This window comes from Lipophrys pholis (assembly GCF_963383615.2).
Source record: "Lipophrys pholis genome assembly, chromosome: 22".
NCBI lineage: Eukaryota > Metazoa > Chordata > Actinopteri > Blenniiformes > Blenniidae > Lipophrys > Lipophrys pholis.
The window spans coordinates 12,654,030-12,673,197 of record NC_137644.1 but is presented as its reverse complement, the minus strand read 5'-3'; the positions used below and the strand labels follow the sequence as shown (position 1 = coordinate 12,673,197).

The window sequence follows — 19,168 nt, the reverse complement described above, 5'->3', positions numbered from 1 at the left end:
TGCGTGACGTGTGGAATTGTTGCCAAAAGGAAAAAAAAAATAAAAATAAAAATGGAAGTGTATTTTTTTAACGTGACAGTTTTGACTGTTGACTTGGTTTTTGCCGTAGTCGTAGGGAGGCGTGCCTGCGTTTAAATTATCGTAAAGTATCTGCATTACTTTATATCCCAGGAAAGATGTGCAAATGGTAACGTGATAAAAGTGGCACATGTTGTGGTGGAGACATGCCTTCTTCTTTTTTAAGTAACATTTCTAACTTCTTTTTTTTTTTTTTTTTTTTTTTTTTAATAGTAGTGATAGAATTCAAAGCATTTCATTTTATACTGTTGCCTTTTGTTTTTCTGGGTAGCATTGGGTAGTTTTGGTATATTTCATTTTGTACTCAACTGTAGTAGGTTTTTTTTTTTTTTTTTTTATTTTATTGGGTCATAAAAAATATTGCTGGGATGTTTTTTTTTTTTTTTTTTTTTGTAGCTAAACAAAAATAAAAAAAAAATACAAATACTAAACTTTGTGTGTGTATTTATTAAGACTGTGACTTCACAGGGAAAATGTGACAACACAAATGAATTTTAAGTAATAACTTTAAACCTAAATACAAAATAAAGTACGTAGAATTAAATTATTTAATTCTATTTATTTGTATTGTTAATTTGTATGTTATTTTCACTTCATAGTTTGAAAGTTCATTCAACTGTGAGAATCACGATTTAGTTTATTTGCTGCTTGTTTTAACTGAGCAGGAGAAAGCTTTAAACACAACCTCTCAACTTTGGTTTTTGATGGAAAAAGTTTATATTCTGTGCTGATCTGTAAATAGTTTTAATTTTCTCTTACCTACTGTGATGCTTTATTATTTTATCCTTCATATAAACTGCTTACATGATGTTCCTATTAATTGAGATTAATCTAAATGTTCTTTCTCTTTTTGTTTTTAATAGGATTTATTCCTATTTTTCAAGGTTTGCTTTATATAACTAGTCATTTTTCCAGTTTTGAATCACTACTGCTTCAAAAACTCTTATATTAGAATTAGATTTCCCCCCTTTATCATTTGAAATCATTTCTACGAATGCATTCTTTTTAATGCGTCTGTGTTTTTTGGTGGGACGACTTTGCAAAGCGACACCTAATTTGTTTACAAGATAAGTAAACATGCATAACACTACACACTTGCTGAGACATTAAATACCTTTTTTAATTATTTAAATCGAAATGGTGTCTTCATTTATATAGTGCATCTTTAATGCTTCACCAGTCTGAAAAAAAAAGCACTTTATACGAATAGTAACACCCATTTATTCGTATCAGCAGCCGCTGTGCTCGGTGCTTGACCTTGAGTGTCGGTTTGAGTCCAGGCTGGTGCCTTTCTATGTAGAGTTCGCATGTTCTCCTTGTCACGAGGAGATGAACCGCCAACCTTGAGATTGCAGAAAAACGACCTGTTGAGAATATAACCCTCAACAACCTAAGGCTTGTGCTATAACTCTAGATTAGGTTGGGATAAACTAACAAGAACTTTTGTTTAACACCACCAAGTCCCACTCGAGCGTCTCCAACACACCTGATTCAAATAAAAGAATTGTCATCAAGGTCTGCAGCTGACAGCCATTCATTAGGATGAGGTTTGTTGAAGTGGAGAAAAATTCTAAAGGTAATCAAAAACACAAAAAAAAAAAATTGTGAAAGGAGACAATTATGTTGTAAAAGTTAAATGTTTTGTGGAAATTGTTTGGAAAAATATAGGATGTTGAAGATAGAAATGAGGTTGCGGTTCTGTGTGTTGGACACCGGGGGTCGCTGTGGCTCCACATAAATCCCCCTCCATCATGGAGGCACGTTGTGTTTTCCACTCAGAAGCCCGGCATCAGGTGAGGGTCCACCTGCTCTCTGCAGACACGGTCACTCGGACTCGAAGCATCAGTAGTCACCGCGCAGACCTGTTTTTTTTTTATTTTTTTTTTTATCACCGTGTTCAAATGGCGAATGCACCGATTAGAGAGAATGTCAATTAAAGCTAAATTAGCCTGGAGATATAACTGCTGCTGGCAGTTTGGTGCTGGGCTTCAGTTTAAAGTCTGCTCTTGCCATTGACAGGCCAGAGAGTGGGCAGGCATTTATTTATTTATTCGTCTTAAACGTTTTATTTGTTTGTATGCTAATGCGGAGTTAAAAGTTTGCGCATCGTGATGTCGCGGCTGGGACTCGAACCAGCGCCTGCACACTTGAGGAGTTCAGCTCCGTGGGCTCGGTCGTATATTAATAAGCGCCTCTTAAGGAGCCGCGGCCAGGCACGTCTGGGATGCAAATGTGGCTCAAAAAAATAAAATAAAACGGTTGCAATCTGCATTCTGTTTAAGCCAATAGAGCTTTTTGTTATTTTAGGCTCACTGACATTCAGAGAGGTAAAGCACTGTTATGGGGATTGAATGAGCTGGTAATGGCCCTGTGATATAGAAAGCCACCTTCAAGCCACGTTGAAAGACATCTCCCATCTTTATAAACAATTGGAGCTAATGTAGTCTCACGCAAACACACAACCGAGTCTGACTGCACCCCCACCCCTCTCTCTGTCTCTCTGCCTGTCTTCTCCAGATACTAATTGTGCGGGGAGGTAAACACCGCAGTCAAGTGGAGAGGACGACGAGTCAAGCGTGAATATCAATCTCCCCACATCAGTGTCATCAGATGACTTTGACTGAGTTGAGGCTGGCTCATTAGAGTGGTGGAGCAGGGTGCCGTGGGCGGCAATAACATCCAGGTGGAGGCCTCTGAAGTTCTGGAGGCCTGTGGAGCTCACCAGGAAACAGTTGAGTATGCATGTAATGTGTGTGTGTGTGTGTGTGACAGGGCCGAGGGTGTATAATCCTATCCTATACTACCTCCTCGCTGAGGTGTCACCAGGGTTCAGAGGGTTAAAAAAAAAAAAAAAAAAGGGTTCCCACGTAGACGTCTTCCACAGCACGATTCACGGGGCAACAGCTGCAGAAGAAGTGCGTGTGTGCACCATATTCATGCATGTGATTATTTAAAAACTGGTGCCACCAGCAGGTTTTTTTTGGCTCCATGTCACCAAGTGACAGCGAGAATTGTGTGTGTTGCACACCGGTGTCAGACCTGGAAAATAATTCTTGATAACGTTTCCCTCTTCCTGTCACCTTTTTGGTGATACATTTTATTCAATTTTTTTTTTTTTTTTTTTTATGAAAAAACAAAAACCAACTCATCATGGCCTCTTTGGCATGTTTTCCCACCAGATAAAGCTAGGATCGGGTCGAATACAGTATTACTTAAAAATGCAATAAAGTTGAGTATTGCTATCACTTAATAGCTAAGTGCTTTGGGGTTTTTACTCCCATATGATGGCGCTCTCTTTTTCCTACAGCTTCTGCTGGTGGTGTTTGAGCAGTTGGTGACTTTTGACTTGTTGACTATTGATTTTCTTTGCGCAGTCTAATGCAGTAGGACTCCATCTGATTGTCTCGGTTTGTTGACATGTACATTACGAATGCACACAATTTAATCATTGTGTTATTCTAAATGTTTATCGCAGCAATGACATCATTGTGATGCATTTATGCTGCATCCAAGTTGGAGAGATGCCCAATTTTGTTACCATTTAAAACAAGTGGTATGACTTTTGCATCTTTCAATAAATGATAAATCGCTGGGATCAGAGGATCAGCCGAGGTGACATGATTTATCGAGGGGAAAATAAATAACTCGACTGATCCGAATGTAGTTAATCATTTAAGTACCTCCCCATTCACTTGACCTGTTTCTTTCTCATAACGGATCAGTTTTTGGGTTCACTGACATCTTTGTTCTTGTGAAGTTGTAATAGTCATCCATCCATAGAATATCCCCACTTGATCCAATTAAGACTTCATCTGAGCAGCGGGTAAAAAAACAAACAAACTAAGCAAAACGTGCAAATGTCCCACAGAAATGCCCCAAAGCTCAGAATCAACTCAGTGTTGCTGTAAGGTGGCAATACTATTTATTATAATGTATTATAAAATAGGTTACTTCCTGTAATCATCAACCAGGTTTTTTTTTTTCTTATATTTTAACTAATTCTAATTGCTTTTATCTCCTCTACTAGTTTAATAGCAGGCCACTGCAACTGATTCCATCGGATTATAGGTTAGAGGCAGGATTAACTCTTTGCAGTTCACCGGTCCATCACAGGAAGACAGATAATCACATGACTCTGACCAGTGAGAGGAAGTCTGAGTGAGAGAGAACATGCAACTTCACACAGAACGCCTGTAATCGATCAGGGGATCTCACGGGGAAAGGCGCGCACCGGTCCACCCCCTGTGGACGAAACCCACCTGTCCCTTCAGGGTCCATGTTTTGTCCTTTTTGCTGGACACACTCGGTTAATTCCAGCTCTGTGCCGTGGATCTCTTTGAATAAACGCACAGTCGCACTGAATCATTGGGCTCCGAGAAGTTTAAAGAAATGTTTTCACCTTGAATATAAAACAAAAGAAATAGTTTCCAACAAGTACAAAAAACTCTTAAATATGCCGCAGGGACTCCTCTTCAGAGTGAATGAAAGTTCATAGGTGTGTGAGGTGACTCGTAAAGGAAATGCACTCCGAGAGCCCCCGACCCACCCCCACAAATCCTCCTGCATTAAACATCTGGCACAAACCATCTACTTCCCCTTTTCTGGAGCACACACAAAAATATTATCCTTGCACCGTTCACTTCTTTATGCTTTCTCTCGCCCCCTCCCCTTATCTTCGCTCTCTCTCTCTCTCTCTCTCTCTCTCTCTCTCTGTGTCTCAGGGCGGGTCCCTGATAGGCTCAATCTCCAGTGGCTACGTTCAAAACACTGGGCCAGAATAGCACGGGCCCTAGGTAGATACATATTTATGGGGTGCGTTTACTTCTTACCACAGAGGAGAAGTAGAAATAGTGCGTTTCCAAGGTGAGCAAAACAAACAACTTCAAAGGAATTTAAATGCAGTTCATGTAAATTTTCCCTCCTACAGTCACATGTTTGTGCAGAGATTATCGTTATATTGTTAATGAAGGATCCGCGCGCACGCAATGCCAGATGACCTGATTATTGTGTGTTTGCGGGAAAAGGGGAGCTCTGAGGCATTGGTTGAAAAAGAAGATGAAATGAATCAAGGCGTGTTCGCACAAATAAGAGCTGTACATATTCCCAGCGGTGAGGCTCTGCCATTAAGTTGTGGCCTTTGGGCAGCAATCAAACCGGCAGCTGCATTATTCATTGATCAGAGTGGACTGTGATCAGAAACGGCACCGCGGATGGGTGAGATGAAAGGGCTGCTTAGCACGGATGAAGCCGAAGTAAGAAAGAAGAAAAAAAAAACAATCATCAATGATCCCTTGGGATGTCATATATTTACTGCTAATCTGCAAAATGCTACGCGGGCTTTCAGTGAAGCTGCAGCTTAACACCTGAGATCCGATGGCGACTGTTAAATCTGGGTATAATATCTGTGTGGATCCTCAAACTCAGCGACGCCCGCTCGTCACATGTGACCCCCCCCCCCCCCCACCATCAAACGCAGTCAGGCGATGGTCTAATTATCCGCTAATGTCATGATTCGTCCGGCTCCGGAAACGCAGCGATGATGGTGTGTGTCGGGGGGCCGGCTGGCTGGCTCGCCAGCGGGCTGGCTGGCTGGTTGGTTGGTTGGTTGGTTGGGGGGGATCAGCGGGGCTCGGAGCATGGCCCTTTGATGTGAAGGATAATTACTTGTGTAGCTAGGATAATTAGCACGAGTCCAGAATAAAAGTAAATAGGCTCGCTGTCGCTTCCACTGTAGCCTGAATGAAGTCAAGCTGAGAGCCAAGCAGTGTGGGATTTTCCTCTCAGCTGAAAGGGAAATGAGATTTAAGGATGTGCATTTGGGCACATTTTGAGTATGTTTGCTTTAGATGTTTAGTGGGGATACTCTTAAAGATGTTTGAGTCAACTGGGGTTAAAATTAAAATACATCTGTGGGTTGAAGTTGTCGATTTAGCTGCTGTCTACAACTGAGAAGACCTCAAATGGAATTTCTCATATATATATTTAAATTTAGGCAACCTAACAATCATGTCTTTTGGTTTGCAGGAGGAAGTACCCAGATAAAACCCATGAAGATCATGTAAACTCCACACACGAGAAAAAAAAACAACCTGCATGTCTCCTAGCGGGGAGGTAAGCAACCAAAGCGTCACACCATCAATTTCTTGCTGATATATTGGCTCTACTATATTATCTGTTTTCAACGACTAACATAACCTGCACCTGGTCATAATCTACAATCTTTAAAAAGAAAATTGTATGTGGTGGTCGTATTTGTGTACGTTATGAACTCCGGAAGTTATTGACGTGTCACATTATGAAAATCAGCGGGATTGAATGCCCATGTGTTCTGACATTTGTTAATAAGGTGAATTCCCTCCATGAATCCAAAATAACTGAAAATATTTTTTAGCATTAGAAGCAGCTGCTGAGGTAACCCAGTGGCAGTACACGTCGGCACACTGTCTCTTCAACATCTAGGATTGTGTACTGGTCGAATCTCAAAGAACTCTAGGCAATTTCAATACATTCTCATTAAAGTTAGAAGCTTTGTATATTCTCACCTTTTGAACGCTCACACCAAAGTGAAAAAGCATATATTTTTTGCATTTTCATTTCAGATCATTTTTGCGTATACACGGCAACGTTTTGAGTTCAATGTCCATCTGCATTCCAGGCACTGTTAGCTGTTTTTGCCATGAAATCTCACACACACGTGCACACGAACGCAGAGAATAACACACTAGTAAACTTTAACAATGGTGAGTACACAGACTTTCGTATGGAAAGACAAAGGAAGTGGATCGCTATTATGGTGACTCTAAGTCCCAGGAGAGTATGGGCCGACAGTGGTGCCATTCTGAAGGCAAACATTGTGGTTATTATCTATTTAATCGCTTTTATGCATGCGCAGTGGTAGCATTTTTTTTTATTTTTAAAGTTGCCTTTTCCCCCGTTGCCGTATGGAGCAGTCTCAAAAAATTGTGCTCTTAGTGACTCCGTGTTGTCTTGTAAATGACAAGCACTCATTCACGTTGTGATCCTACACTTAATATATAAAGAAAAAAGTATGTTGCTCCTACATTTTTTTATTTACTTGTCATCCAAACTGTGACCAGCATGAGCAGATTAGTTTGCGACCCATTTTCACTAAAAAAAGAGCCATATAACAAGTTCCGATTTGTTATTTTAGCAATTGAATCGTTTCCTTGCGTAAGTCAAGTGTTTAAAATCTACCTCCGCACAGCCTGTCGATGTGCGACAGTCACATATGTAAATGTGAACGCCTGGGTGGAGCTGATTATGGGGACCTCACACAAAGACGTGTTATGTCTTCGCACATGCCTTCACGGATTTAAGTGGGTTTACCCCAGCTATCGTGGAAAAGAGACTCCCCTGCCGCTCTCATCACCATTCTGCTGCATTCCAAGGACACTGTTGTGATTGACGGGGCTTAATGTGTATCTTGCCAGAATTGGATTTGATCCTGGGGGCTCTGCCACAGGGCCCCTATGTTAGATTTACACTTTCCCCCTCCTCCTCCTCTCTACTTATATCCACTCGCCTCCCTTTTCTCTGTCGAACAAACAGAAACAGAATTACCTCTCCTGGAGCAGCTCTGTGCTGCATTGTGGTGAGATCGTGTGCGGATCTGTGTCACTGAGTGATTGTGCCGCTTTTTTTTTTTTTCTTACTCGAGGATGGCGGGCGGAGGGGATTCTTGCACTCGTGCAAGTGTAACTGTGCGAGCTCGCTCTGACGCATGCTCATGTATTTAACGTACAGGTGTGTGTTGTGGCATATGTGCCTCCCTGTCCGTGGTGGCAGTGCTCGCTTTTTTCTGCCCGAGAACCGGTGGAGGAGGGGTGACGGCGAGGTAATTGTGGATGCACCTGCTGCCACCGATCTGTAATTTCCCTCGCAGAATTTTCAGCGGAATAATCCGGCTTCCCCTCGCCGGCGTGTCACGCTTCAGAGCACTGATGAGATGAAACGCGATGATTTGCGGTGGGACCGTCAGAAACGACACACCCCGCTTTTGTCCGGGGGCGAGGCGAGTTGCACCTCGACGTTGTGTAGCGGGCGAGAAGTTTCCCCATCGCTGCGCACATAAAGGCTTAATCGAGTCCGTAAATGGCAGCGAGCGTGTTGTCGGAAATACAACCGGCCTTGAACGTGCCGCATTTGACCGGCCTCCGTCGTGACACTCGCCGCCACCAGTCAGAGACTTTTTTAATACCAAACAGGCCATCAATCCCAATGACATCCACAATAAAGATACCTGAAGCCTGTCGGTGCTGTGATGCCGGACCCGTCTACAATTGCAGCATCAGTTCACCAATCCCCGTGTTGTGAAGTTGTGAGCATACCAGCAGGTTCCCATTCTGCCCGGCTTTTAGATAGTCCCCCACAGATCTGTGGCGGGAACATCCTTATCGCTGGCAAAAAGCCCCGCCATCCAGGTTTATCCATTTGGCTGAGGAGTGACATTACTGCAATAGCGTCCCTCCTTATCTTGATCTGTTTCTGAGGCTGAGGAAGCCAATGCCGCTCAAGACAGATTACTATTTCAGCTGAGAAGGAAACAATGGCTTTCTATCTCGGTCCCATGTGGAGGCAGTGCTGAAGTGGCCGCCTTTATTCATTCATAAGTCTGAATGTGTGCAAACAAATTGAGTAGAAACGCCGCTTTTATTCTGCGTGAAAGCCTGTAGGTTCCTCTTTGTGCGACATGGTTTACATTGGTCCACCTGTTTGTCACAACCTGGCAACTTAACTGTTAGAATTAAAAAAATAAATAAAACCTCTTTTGTAAAATGTCTGAAGTTTTCTACAAGTTATGACTGTGATAACACCATATTACTCATTTTCGGTTTTCAGCAACACACAATGGAGAGAAAATAAACCAATTACATCAGGTATTATTGTGACAGTGAAGAATAAAACTGAGTAGAAATGTCTCGTCTGGAAAGGAAAACACTCCAGAAAATAGTGAGAATTAGACGTGTGCCCTTTAATTCCTGAAGTCTTTACCGCCAACAAAAGTAGGTGGAGGCGAATCATTGTCATGATGACGTGTGATCACAACGTCTCTCTGAAAAAGATCTATTGCCGCCGGCATGTTGCATGCAGGTTAATGTTACAACCTCGACTTGAAGATGGTTGCGTATTACTCCAGGGGCCAGCGAATCTTTACCCGTTTAATTAAACATTGTTTATTTTTATTGTCATTACCCCATTGTTGTCATTGTTATGTTTTTTGTTTTTGTAAGCAGAAGGAAGATATTAATGTTATCCTGAATGGTATGCCGTGGCACCAAGTCTCAAGCTTATATCAACACTTGAGCTGTACTTATTTTCATTACAGCTTTGCTTATCTTGTGGCATCTGACCTGCATAACTGAAGAACGAGGACTATTTCCCACGAGATCGCATCTAAAATAATGCCACATAACTCGAACTTGTAAAAACCCACAGACCTGACCCTGACGCTTATGTTCTTATGCGATTCTGGGCAGGTAACGTTTGGGTTGTTTAAACTTTTAAAAGCTGAGGTCAAATAAAGAAAAATGTATTCGACGATATCTTTCGTTTAAAAACCATGGATGCCGTTTGGTTTCAGGCAGTGCTTGGCCTTGGGCTATGTGCCGCTTCCAAAACAGCCTGTGGAGTTTGAAAGCTAAAGAAAAATGCACCACTTCCCAATAAAAACACACAGGGACGATGCAATTAGGCAATTAATTTAGACTGATTTAGCGGCAATCAATTTTTGCAAATGTGTACTATTTGATCCGTGAAGCATGTGAGACAGTTTCAGGTGAAATAAGCCTAATAAGCAACCAACAGAGACTCTAACATATAGCCACAGTTTGTCAGAAAATAACACAAAATATATATATATCTTTTTTTTTCAGAAAAGTTCACATTGTTTTTAAAGAAAAAGCCGCGGCGGATTCAGTCACTCGGGTCACGATGATCAGAAAACGACTTGCTGGAAGGACTGCTGCACGCCGCAATTTAGAGAGCGCGACATAGCGAGCTCCTTATTTTGTGGGGGCGTTAAGCCCGTGTAGCCTCCAATGGAGGATGATCCTCTGGCTGCAGCTGCAAGGGGGTTGCTCAACATTGTTAAAATACAAAGAATGATCTGTCTAACAGGTAACAGTGATCTTTTTTTCCTGCTCGAGCTTCTTTTTTTTTTTTTTTTTTTTTATTGCTGGATCTGGCACCATTCTCCTGTCAAATAAACCCACTAAGTTATCTTGCTGGATGGTAACAATAAAGTCAGCGCAGTCTCTTTCCCCACAGATTGCCGGATTAAGTCAAAGTGATTCTTTCTCTCTTTCTAGGCCTCTTCAGCTCTGCTATTGTACCCCCACCGCCAACCAATCCATTTGCAGAGTGCAGTTTCTGTTCTTCCTGTAGGGACCTGTTAATGCTAGCAGATATTTCCCCGTTGCACCTGACTACTTAAGTGTTTGTGTTACACTGTGTTTTTTTTTTTTTTTTGTCTGCATTCCCACCTGTCCACACTTGCGCTGTTAAATGATTAATGCCAAATATAAGAACCCATCAACTTTGTTGCTCTGTTTCTTCCCGCTCCCAGCTCTCGCCTCCTCCTTCGACGCTATTGATTGTAGAGCAAAGGGGAGGGACTCGGTCTGACCCCCAGATTACAAGTTTGTAAAGTATAATTACCTGCAGTGCTGTCGCTCCACTCTCCCTTCGCAACTCCTCACCTCGCCGCCCGCCCTCACCGCGCTGCGCTGTTTCACTAAAAACCACATGCCAGCCAATTGCTGCAAGGAAAAAAACAAACGCAAAAAAAGAAAGAAATCTCAACTAAATGAAACATGTCAGTTTTTTAATGGAGCTTATTTATCTTGGTGTGTTTACCTATTAATGTCAACCGGGATTTCATCTGCATACTGGTGCTCTTTCTGTGGTGTTTGTGTGTGTGTATGTGTGTGTGTGTGGGGGGGGCAGGTGTGCAGTCTGCTTGCCTGGAGGCTTAACCTGGCTCTGTATAATGCATTAGAAGCTGAGAGTGAGGCTCTTGTCATTAAAACCCACAGGAAACGGGCAGCTCCCTCCAGTGAGGAAATTCGTGTTTGGGCATAAGATCAGCTTCAACAAGAATATTCATCATTACATTTTTTTTTTTTTTAATTCAATGTGAAGCCGTTGTGGAAGTTGGATAATGGATAGTCTTTAGTGGAAGTATTGATTCCCAAGAAGAAAAAGGTAGTAGTTTTGCATGTTATAGCTCATTAAGTAGGATTACTTGCATAGAATTAATTAAGGCTGATGGAACTAATGCAAGTGCTTTATTAAAAAAGAGAATAAAAACACACTTGGCGGAGGAGACTTTGCTTCAGGATTTATGGTGTTTTTGTGTGTTTGATTGAAAGGCTTCGGCTGCTTGCTATGGTGGCATACAGGAGAGCGGCTTTTGAATTTTTCATTAGTGTCCAGTTGCTCAGCAATAAAGGGAAGATGTCTCACTGTGTTAACAAGGAAAGTCCCGATCATAGCCTGCAATTTCTCTTTGATTCGCCGACGCATCAACATCACTTCTGTGTGGCTTTATCAGATTCGCATGACGGAATCTGTTTGATTCCGGATACATCTGCGTGTAAGGTTGTTTTTTTTTTTTTTTTTTTCTTTTCACGGAGCACATAAACACAACTCTAATATGTGTTTTTGATTAACAAAAAGAGACTCCTCTGATTCTCCAATGTGACCATTAACAACTAGGTGGCACTGATACTGATACAGGGGAACCTCAGTTTTAGCCAGAGGGTATGAACAAAGAACGTAGAGCTTCCCAACCGAGATGGAAAGAAACTGCACGGATGATGTGATTTAATGACCAGATTCACTCATTCGTGTTCAAGAGGAAGAATGTGCAAAATTCACAGATTGGTGTGACGATGATGATGAGGTGCAGTTAGCGCTCTTGACTCTACGTTTACATGTGATCGTCTGTCCAAGGTGTGCCAAGCGTTTCAACCAGTTCCAGCAGGTGTGTAAGATGAGTGGACTGATGACTAGTGATGATCATCTTTAGTGTATTTAAAGTAACTGCACATTTTCAGGTCCAACATACTTACCATCAGGTAACGGGACTATTATTGGACCTTTTTGTCATGGAGTTTGCATGTTCTCTTTGTGGCTCGGTGGGGTTGGATAAAGCAGGATGATGGATAAGCTGTAGGTCATGCGAGTATGTGGGACAATTGGTATATCGTTGAGGTAGTTGGGGGGGAAAAAGTAATGAATTGATCGGCCAAGGAAAAAGAAGGAATGAGTGGAACTGTCAGTTTGACTGAATGAAAACAGAGTTTGCATTTTCATACTGTAGAATAAAGTGATAAACTTTATGTATTCCGATTTTTATTCAAATATTTTTGTTTTTGGTATGACGTATTGTGGAGGGTTGCAAACCGCCGCTGTTCTGTTCACATGTATTAACAGTAAAGGTCAGGATATAGAGTCGCCTTGAGTTTGGGTTTTCCTGCTTTCCCATTGGCTCTTTGTGTGCAGACAATCTCACTTCAGTCTGAATTTTGTCAAAAGATTCCAGGGTCAGAAACGGAGGGAGGCCCTTTCAATGAATGCTCGCAAAATACCACAAATATCTAAATTAGGTGTGGGATATTATTTTTTATTTCTCCATGTAATTCGGTTACAGAGTAAACGCATTTCCCAGTCACCCTAGTGGAAGTGGAACAAATATAAAAGCTCATCTTCATTACACCAATTGTCTTCGCTCATTGAATAACGTCTGAACTTTTGATCTGGGTGGAGTTCAAGCGGCAGAGCGTAGTCTGCCTTTTACGGTTTCTGATCTACTTGAACAAACATGTACGACTCGAAGGAATGATTTAAAATTCACAGCTTTGTGGTAAACTGATCTGAACTGTCAAAACGTATCAGCGTTAACACAAACAAATGGAATTTGCGACGATTCAGGATGTTTTTTTTGTTTTTTCTTTCTTTCTCTATCTGGCCATTTTTGTGGCTTTTACATAACAGATGTTGAAATGGTTCTAGAAGCTGCTACGTATACAGTGTGACGTGTTCTCCGCAGTGCAGAAACAGATGCTATTGATTAAACGCCATCGGAAGATTGTTTGCTCATAGTAATGAAATTGTGAAAGAAAGGAAAGCTGGGGCTTGTGAAGAAGCTTTTTTACATAAAAAGTGCCTCCGCTGTGTATTTTAGTGCTTAGGAGATATGTAAATAATCCCAGTAGTGCTCTCCCACCCACGGAACATTCCAATAGGGGCTTTTTTTTTTTTTTCTTTTTTTTTTTTTTCCCTTCTCTTTACTTTGAAAGTCTATCCTTTTGAAATGCTCTCCCTGACAGAAACTAGCTTCTGGTGGCTCAAGACTGCTCTGCTTTGACATTACATGCTGGAAGGTGAAGGAGCGGCGCAGCTGCGAAGAGATGAGCCAACTCCAAAGGCGATACTGGAGGCCCTTTCAGGTTCGAAGCAATAATACGAAGTCTGAGTTTGTTATTTCCATCATCTGATGTTTGCTCTTTAGCTTCTTGGGTTTTTTTTTTTTTTTTTTTTTGCAAACAGTTGGCAGCTATAGCTTTGATACCAATTCCAACAAACGCATTCGCCATGTCGCAACACCCTTTTGGAAAAACGGCGTTTGACACGTTGGATGTGACGAGTTTCACAAATTTGACACATTCAACATTCTCGGTTTTAATGCTCAGTTTGTAAATCTGTAGCTTCCACATGCGACAAAAACACCCCAAAACAGAACATTTAGCAGCCTCCCCAAAGCAATCACAACAAGAGAAGTGCCGTTTCCCTCCCTTATCAGCACAGTAGTTAGCACCATATAACACCACACATGTCACCAGTGTTGAAATATACTTAGAAACACAATGGGGGCGACGTGATATTAAGTCTATCTCCTTTTTTTTATTGAGCTGCATCATCCCATTTCAACAATTGATGTCTCTGAGCTGGTAAAAACAAGTTTTGTTTTGTTTTGTTTTTCTCCATTCTGCCCCATACTTATGCATAGAGAGGTGAGAAAAAGCATTTTAACTTGGATCTTATTAGTCTGTTTATTCTACGAATAAGATCGGGAGGCTTTAACAATTCCGACTCTGCTTATACCCTATTGATTTCTCTTCTCTTTCCTCAAGAAGCCCCGGAATTTTGAGGCATTTAAGGTTTTCTAGATTGCATCCTAAAAAGCTTATTCTGGAATTCATTAATGCTAATTCCAAGCTTTTTTTTTATTTTTTAATTAATGCCGGCCGCTAATGTATTTCCCGACCCGAACAAAAAGGTAAACCTTTTTCTTTTTGTGGAATCGGGGTAATTATGGGTGATTTTAATCTTGTGGTATTAGTGCTTCGATTCGTTTCTGCTCCTGTTTGCTCCACTTAGCCTTCGCTGTTTGGCCAGCAAATAGGCCGGGCCAGCGCAGTGCACCGGAGGCTGCGCCGGGCCAGGACGTGCACTGTGAGTGCACGTGCAGCCTGTGGGTCCATCCATCTGCCGTTTGACAGGACCTGGCCCGCTCCCAGCCCTTTAGCACAGCCATTACAGCACCAGCTACCAGAGCAGTGCCACATGCGTGCCTCCTCAAGATACCAGGCTGGGGTGGGCTGAGCAGGGTGGTGATGGGGGGGTGGTCTGTATGTGGCAAGGGCACAAACCCAAGTGTAATAGGTTGATAAATCACCCACTTGCAGCAAATTAATGAACAGCATATGGGAGTCGGTGCAAATGCGCCGCCAAACTGAAACAATTGCACCAGATTACTTTATCTTGCAAAACAAAAATCAATTAAAGCCGTGATATATATCTCGTGTTGCTACAGCGCTCTCGTTGCGAGGGGAGAACAGAACGCCGGGAAAGTGCAAAGTTGTGGTTTTCAAGCAGGTATTTGCATTAGAAAGCCAGAGGAAATGCAGAGAAAGGTCTGCCGAAGGTCAGTGTGACTGGAAAAAAAGTAAAAACTGACTTGTTTGCCTGAAAAATATCCTGAACCAACATGCTGGGGTTGAGAGAAATTGGATAAAACCTTCAGGGCTGCCTCTCAACAGTACGAATTCTATATTCATTATGTGTGATTGTTGGTAATTTGGGCCACGAGAAGAGAAGGCGTGATGGTGTTTCTCATCTTTCAACAGAGGACACCTCCAGCGTGATGGCGGCGCTCCGCGTCGAGATGGGAAGGGACAGGCGAGGGGGGAGTGACGGTAACGATAAAGTGAAAAGAGTTAGTTGGGTGGTCAACTCGCCACCTGTGATCTGCAGTAAAACTAAACCCTCTCATTCCCCATCCTCTCCTCCTTCCCTCATCCCTTTGGGTTTTTTTTTTTTTTAAGGTCCTGGGAGGATATTGCCGCCATATTCTTTCAGTGGTAAAGTGTCCCCAGGCACAAAGCTATTTCAGATGCTTTACCGGCGGGCCCGCACTGATAGAAAAGGCGTAATTTGTTTTGACTTTGCCTCTCACACAAACCAATCTCCCAGTGTTATTTAAGTCCCCGCTCTTCTCTCGCTCTCAGCAGCATGTGACGGCAAACAACAAATCTCAGGTTGCCATGGATCTCTGCTATTTATAGGCTGTTTTTGAGTCTTTGTGTGGGTGTTGTTTTGTTTTTTTATTTTGCTCATTCATGCACCTGCGTGTGTGTTTAATTGTCGGAACTAGTGTGTGTGTTTGCATACCCCCCTCCCCTTCCCATTGTTTGTTTCCAGTTGAAATACTGTCATTGCCAAAGTATTGCAGTGTGGATTTAGTCGCAATCCATTGTTGCCAGACGAGGGGGGGAACAAAAAAAAAAAGAAGCTTTGTACCTTTGAATTAGACTTAAAAAAGTTTGCGCACCATATTCCCAGCGCTCTCATATCTAGGCTGATATGATTCCGAGGATACAGAGAAGAAGCAAGAGAGCGTTAGATATAAGGACAAGAAGGGTAAAGAACACCTGATTGTCCTGAAATAGAGCTTCATTATGCCAGAGGAGGGAAGGATCCAGGTCCTGCCTGTTGATAATCAATTCCCTCCGGTGGCTCCCCTGAACTGCACTCTCCAGCCAGGAGGCAGCAGAAGAGGGAGGCTAGTTTTTAAGGGAGCTCTCTAAACTTCCAGTGAACAAGCTGTGCTCACAGCACGCTTTGCATAAAAAAACATGTCACATCCGTAACACACTTTAGTTTGTTTTCCTCTCTTTCAACTGTACTTGACTGCTCGCATGTTTGCTCGGCTCGGAGCCGCTCTCCTGTCAGGAAATAATTCAATATCCTGCACATAAAAAAACCCCCCAAAAACAAATAGTGAGAGAGACATTTTGATCTGATGCTACTTCCCACTCGACTGTCTCCCTGTCACACTCACTCTCTTCCAAAAAGCAGCTTTCGTCGGTTTTCCTCTGTACCGTGTAAAACAGTGGTTATCTTCGCTTTTCATGTGACGTATTCGCCCAGAAGTACCCACTCATCCACCGGCTCTACCTGCCACTTAACGCATTTCAACTCTTTATAGTCGTGTGAAAAATTCCGACTTTTTGACCTGCTGCTTAACTAGCTTTCCCTTTCAATTTAGAAGTAAATTTACGAGTTCCACCTAATTTACGTTGGTAAAACTTTTATCACACGAGTATTTACAAAATGAAAATAACCTTTGAGAAAAAAAAACCAGTTGTCTTTGCTGTTAAATCTTTTAGTTTTTTTGGTGGATTGTGTGATTGACGTCTGGAGACAGATTGGCATTTTGGCAGTTTATTCACCGCGCTCCTCCTCATGGTGTTCATCAGCCTGCTCATGTTGGAGGGTAGTTTAGTTTTCAGACGGAGGAGAGTTCCGATTCCCACTGGTGGCACAATCTCATTTTCATCACACCGCATTGAGATTGCCATTTGTCCTGAACAGATGGTTAAAAATGGGAAGGTTTTCTTTACTTTCTCTGAAAAAGTTTAGGGATTAGGTGACCTGCAGCAAAGTACATTGATATTTGGCGCAAAGCACCAGTACATTTGAATATTTACTTAATGGGTAAAAAAAAAAAAAGAGAACATCTGTTCATCCAAATTGTGCTCCAAATGATTTAATCCTATAAATCATTGGCCCACCAAGTCCTCTTTAAAAGCGACTTCCATTTTCAACAATTCATTCATAAATGATTAGAAATTCCATGAACATAAATGAGAAACCAAATGGTTTGATTGCTGCTCGACTCCGAATTGGCTTATTTTTCTTTCTTTCTTTTTTTTTTTTTATCATTGTTTGAGACCAAATCAGTTTCAAATGACAGACACCCTGTGCATCGTGAATATTTCAAAATGCAGCTGATCCTTACTGTGCCCGAGGACATCTTGATTAGACCGATGGAAAGCTTGTTGCCGGTGTTCCGATAAAGGGGCCCCGGCAACGACTCCGAAATGTCATCAAAACACTGGAGAGACTCATTACAGAATATTTTTTTTTGTCACTTTGCCTGGGCACTGCAAAGATCTGCAAAAAAAATCCACAAATTAGAGAATAATACTGCTTTATTTCTTCTTTATTAACCTTTTAAATCTTAGAATTTAACTCTCATTTCCTGTGTTAGGGATGTCGTGAATCCAGTAATGTTGGAGGAAGAGGCAACAGCTTGGTGCTTTTATTGGCAACATGTGGCGTCACCCTGGTTGCATCGCCTCAAGGTGACGTTTTCACAGCACAAACGTTTAATTGTTATGGTGGGACGAAGTCCTTGAAACCGACCATTCAGATTCTGATTAAAAATACATTTATTAAAATGCCGACGCTTGAGGGGGCAATATTTACCCATCAGGACTGTGAGACAACCATGTATTGTACATAACAGTATTCCCTGAAATGCCTAAACGCGTTACTTTCTCGTGCATAATACAGATTTACGAAGCAGCGGTGGTTGTGCTACGACACAAATTTTCCGATTTGAGTTTTCCGATGCCGTTTACTCCCCCATGTTACAAAGCATTCTGGGAAATGAGGCGCAAAAGGGGGGGGGGGGGGGTGTGTACATGAAACCCATCATATATTCACGGCTGCAATTATTCCCATGCTCCTCCCATGTGTCTTCTCTGGAATCTCAGGAGCCAGAAGTGGAAGATCAGCACTTTCCATCCCTCCTACTGACTCTGTGTACTTTTTCTCCTTTGTCGCAGCAGGGCTTGCATTATTAACCTTCTGTCTTCTCATGCAAATAGAACGCTGGTCCTTCTCTGTCTTGCTGGAAGCTCGTTTCAGACGCTCCAGTTTGCTCTTTTAATAATTGTTCAGCATCCGGTGCAACAGGGGGAAAAAAAAAAGGCAAATGGGAAACGAAGGGAAATCAGATGACCTATACAGTGCCAGTCACTTATTGTCATTTTTCACTTGATAATTAGAGAGAAATGGGAAGGAAAGAGGATATTGAAGCGTGAGGAGACGGGTACAAGGAGTACAATGGCTTTCATGGTAAAGTGGCAGTTTTACATGGAGTGTTTCTGTGCTTGTCCGTGCATTTTGTGTGTGTTTGGCTGCACGTTTGCGTGGAAAGGCACTCCTGCAGAACGCGAAAAAGGGTCAGGAGTGTGCTCAGTTGTGATGGCGAGGGCCCTTCACTCCCACGGCTGGCTCGTCGTTAGAGCCACTGAGCACCACTCAAGGTGGTTATTGTCGCGCTCATCAGCACAGCGTGCCGATTGGGCAGCGGCGGCGGACAAAAGCCAAGAGCCAACGATCATTAGACGTGAATCACGCTCAAATCGACACAGGCACGCGGGGCCGTCCCAACCGATAAACGGACGGCTCCCCCATCCGCTGTCAGCACAAGTCCCGCCCCCGTGATGACCACTGATGAGGGCCGGCGGTGCCGCTCATAAAACCTGTTTTTGCGCTGTGCCCTATAAGGGCGCATAAAAATGACAGCTGTACTTTAAAGTGTTGCTGCGCAGCTTTTAACGGCAGACAGAATGAGATACACAGTTTTTAAAGAGCTTTAATTTGGCAATTAGCGGAGTGGAAGTGCAGCACAAGTAATCCGCGGACGAATTCGCTCGTCCTCGGACCAAATGTCACCACCTTTTTTAGTCTCTCTGTCTATACGCCGTCTTTC

The 19,168-nt window shown here is 42.5% G+C and overlaps 1 protein-coding gene across 2 annotated transcripts in view; it reads left to right on the top strand.

The window, feature by feature from the left end:
• The first annotated feature begins 13,405 nt into the window (after nucleotides 1–13,405).
• LOC308127407 (uncharacterized protein) overlaps nucleotides 13,406–19,168 on the top strand; it is a 246,529-nt gene continuing 240,766 nt past the window's right edge. Inside the window, exons 1-2 of one of the 2 annotated variants that reach the window (XM_080492436.1) lie at nucleotides 13,407–13,550; nucleotides 15,231–15,299. In XM_080492436.1, coding sequence (XP_080348562.1) covers nucleotides 13,475–13,550; nucleotides 15,231–15,299 — 145 coding nt within the window. In that variant the 5' untranslated portion in view covers nucleotides 13,407–13,474. Of the gene's footprint in view, nucleotides 13,551–15,230; nucleotides 15,300–19,168 lie in introns of both variants that reach the window. The other variant, XR_013936506.1, reaches the window with a different exon arrangement.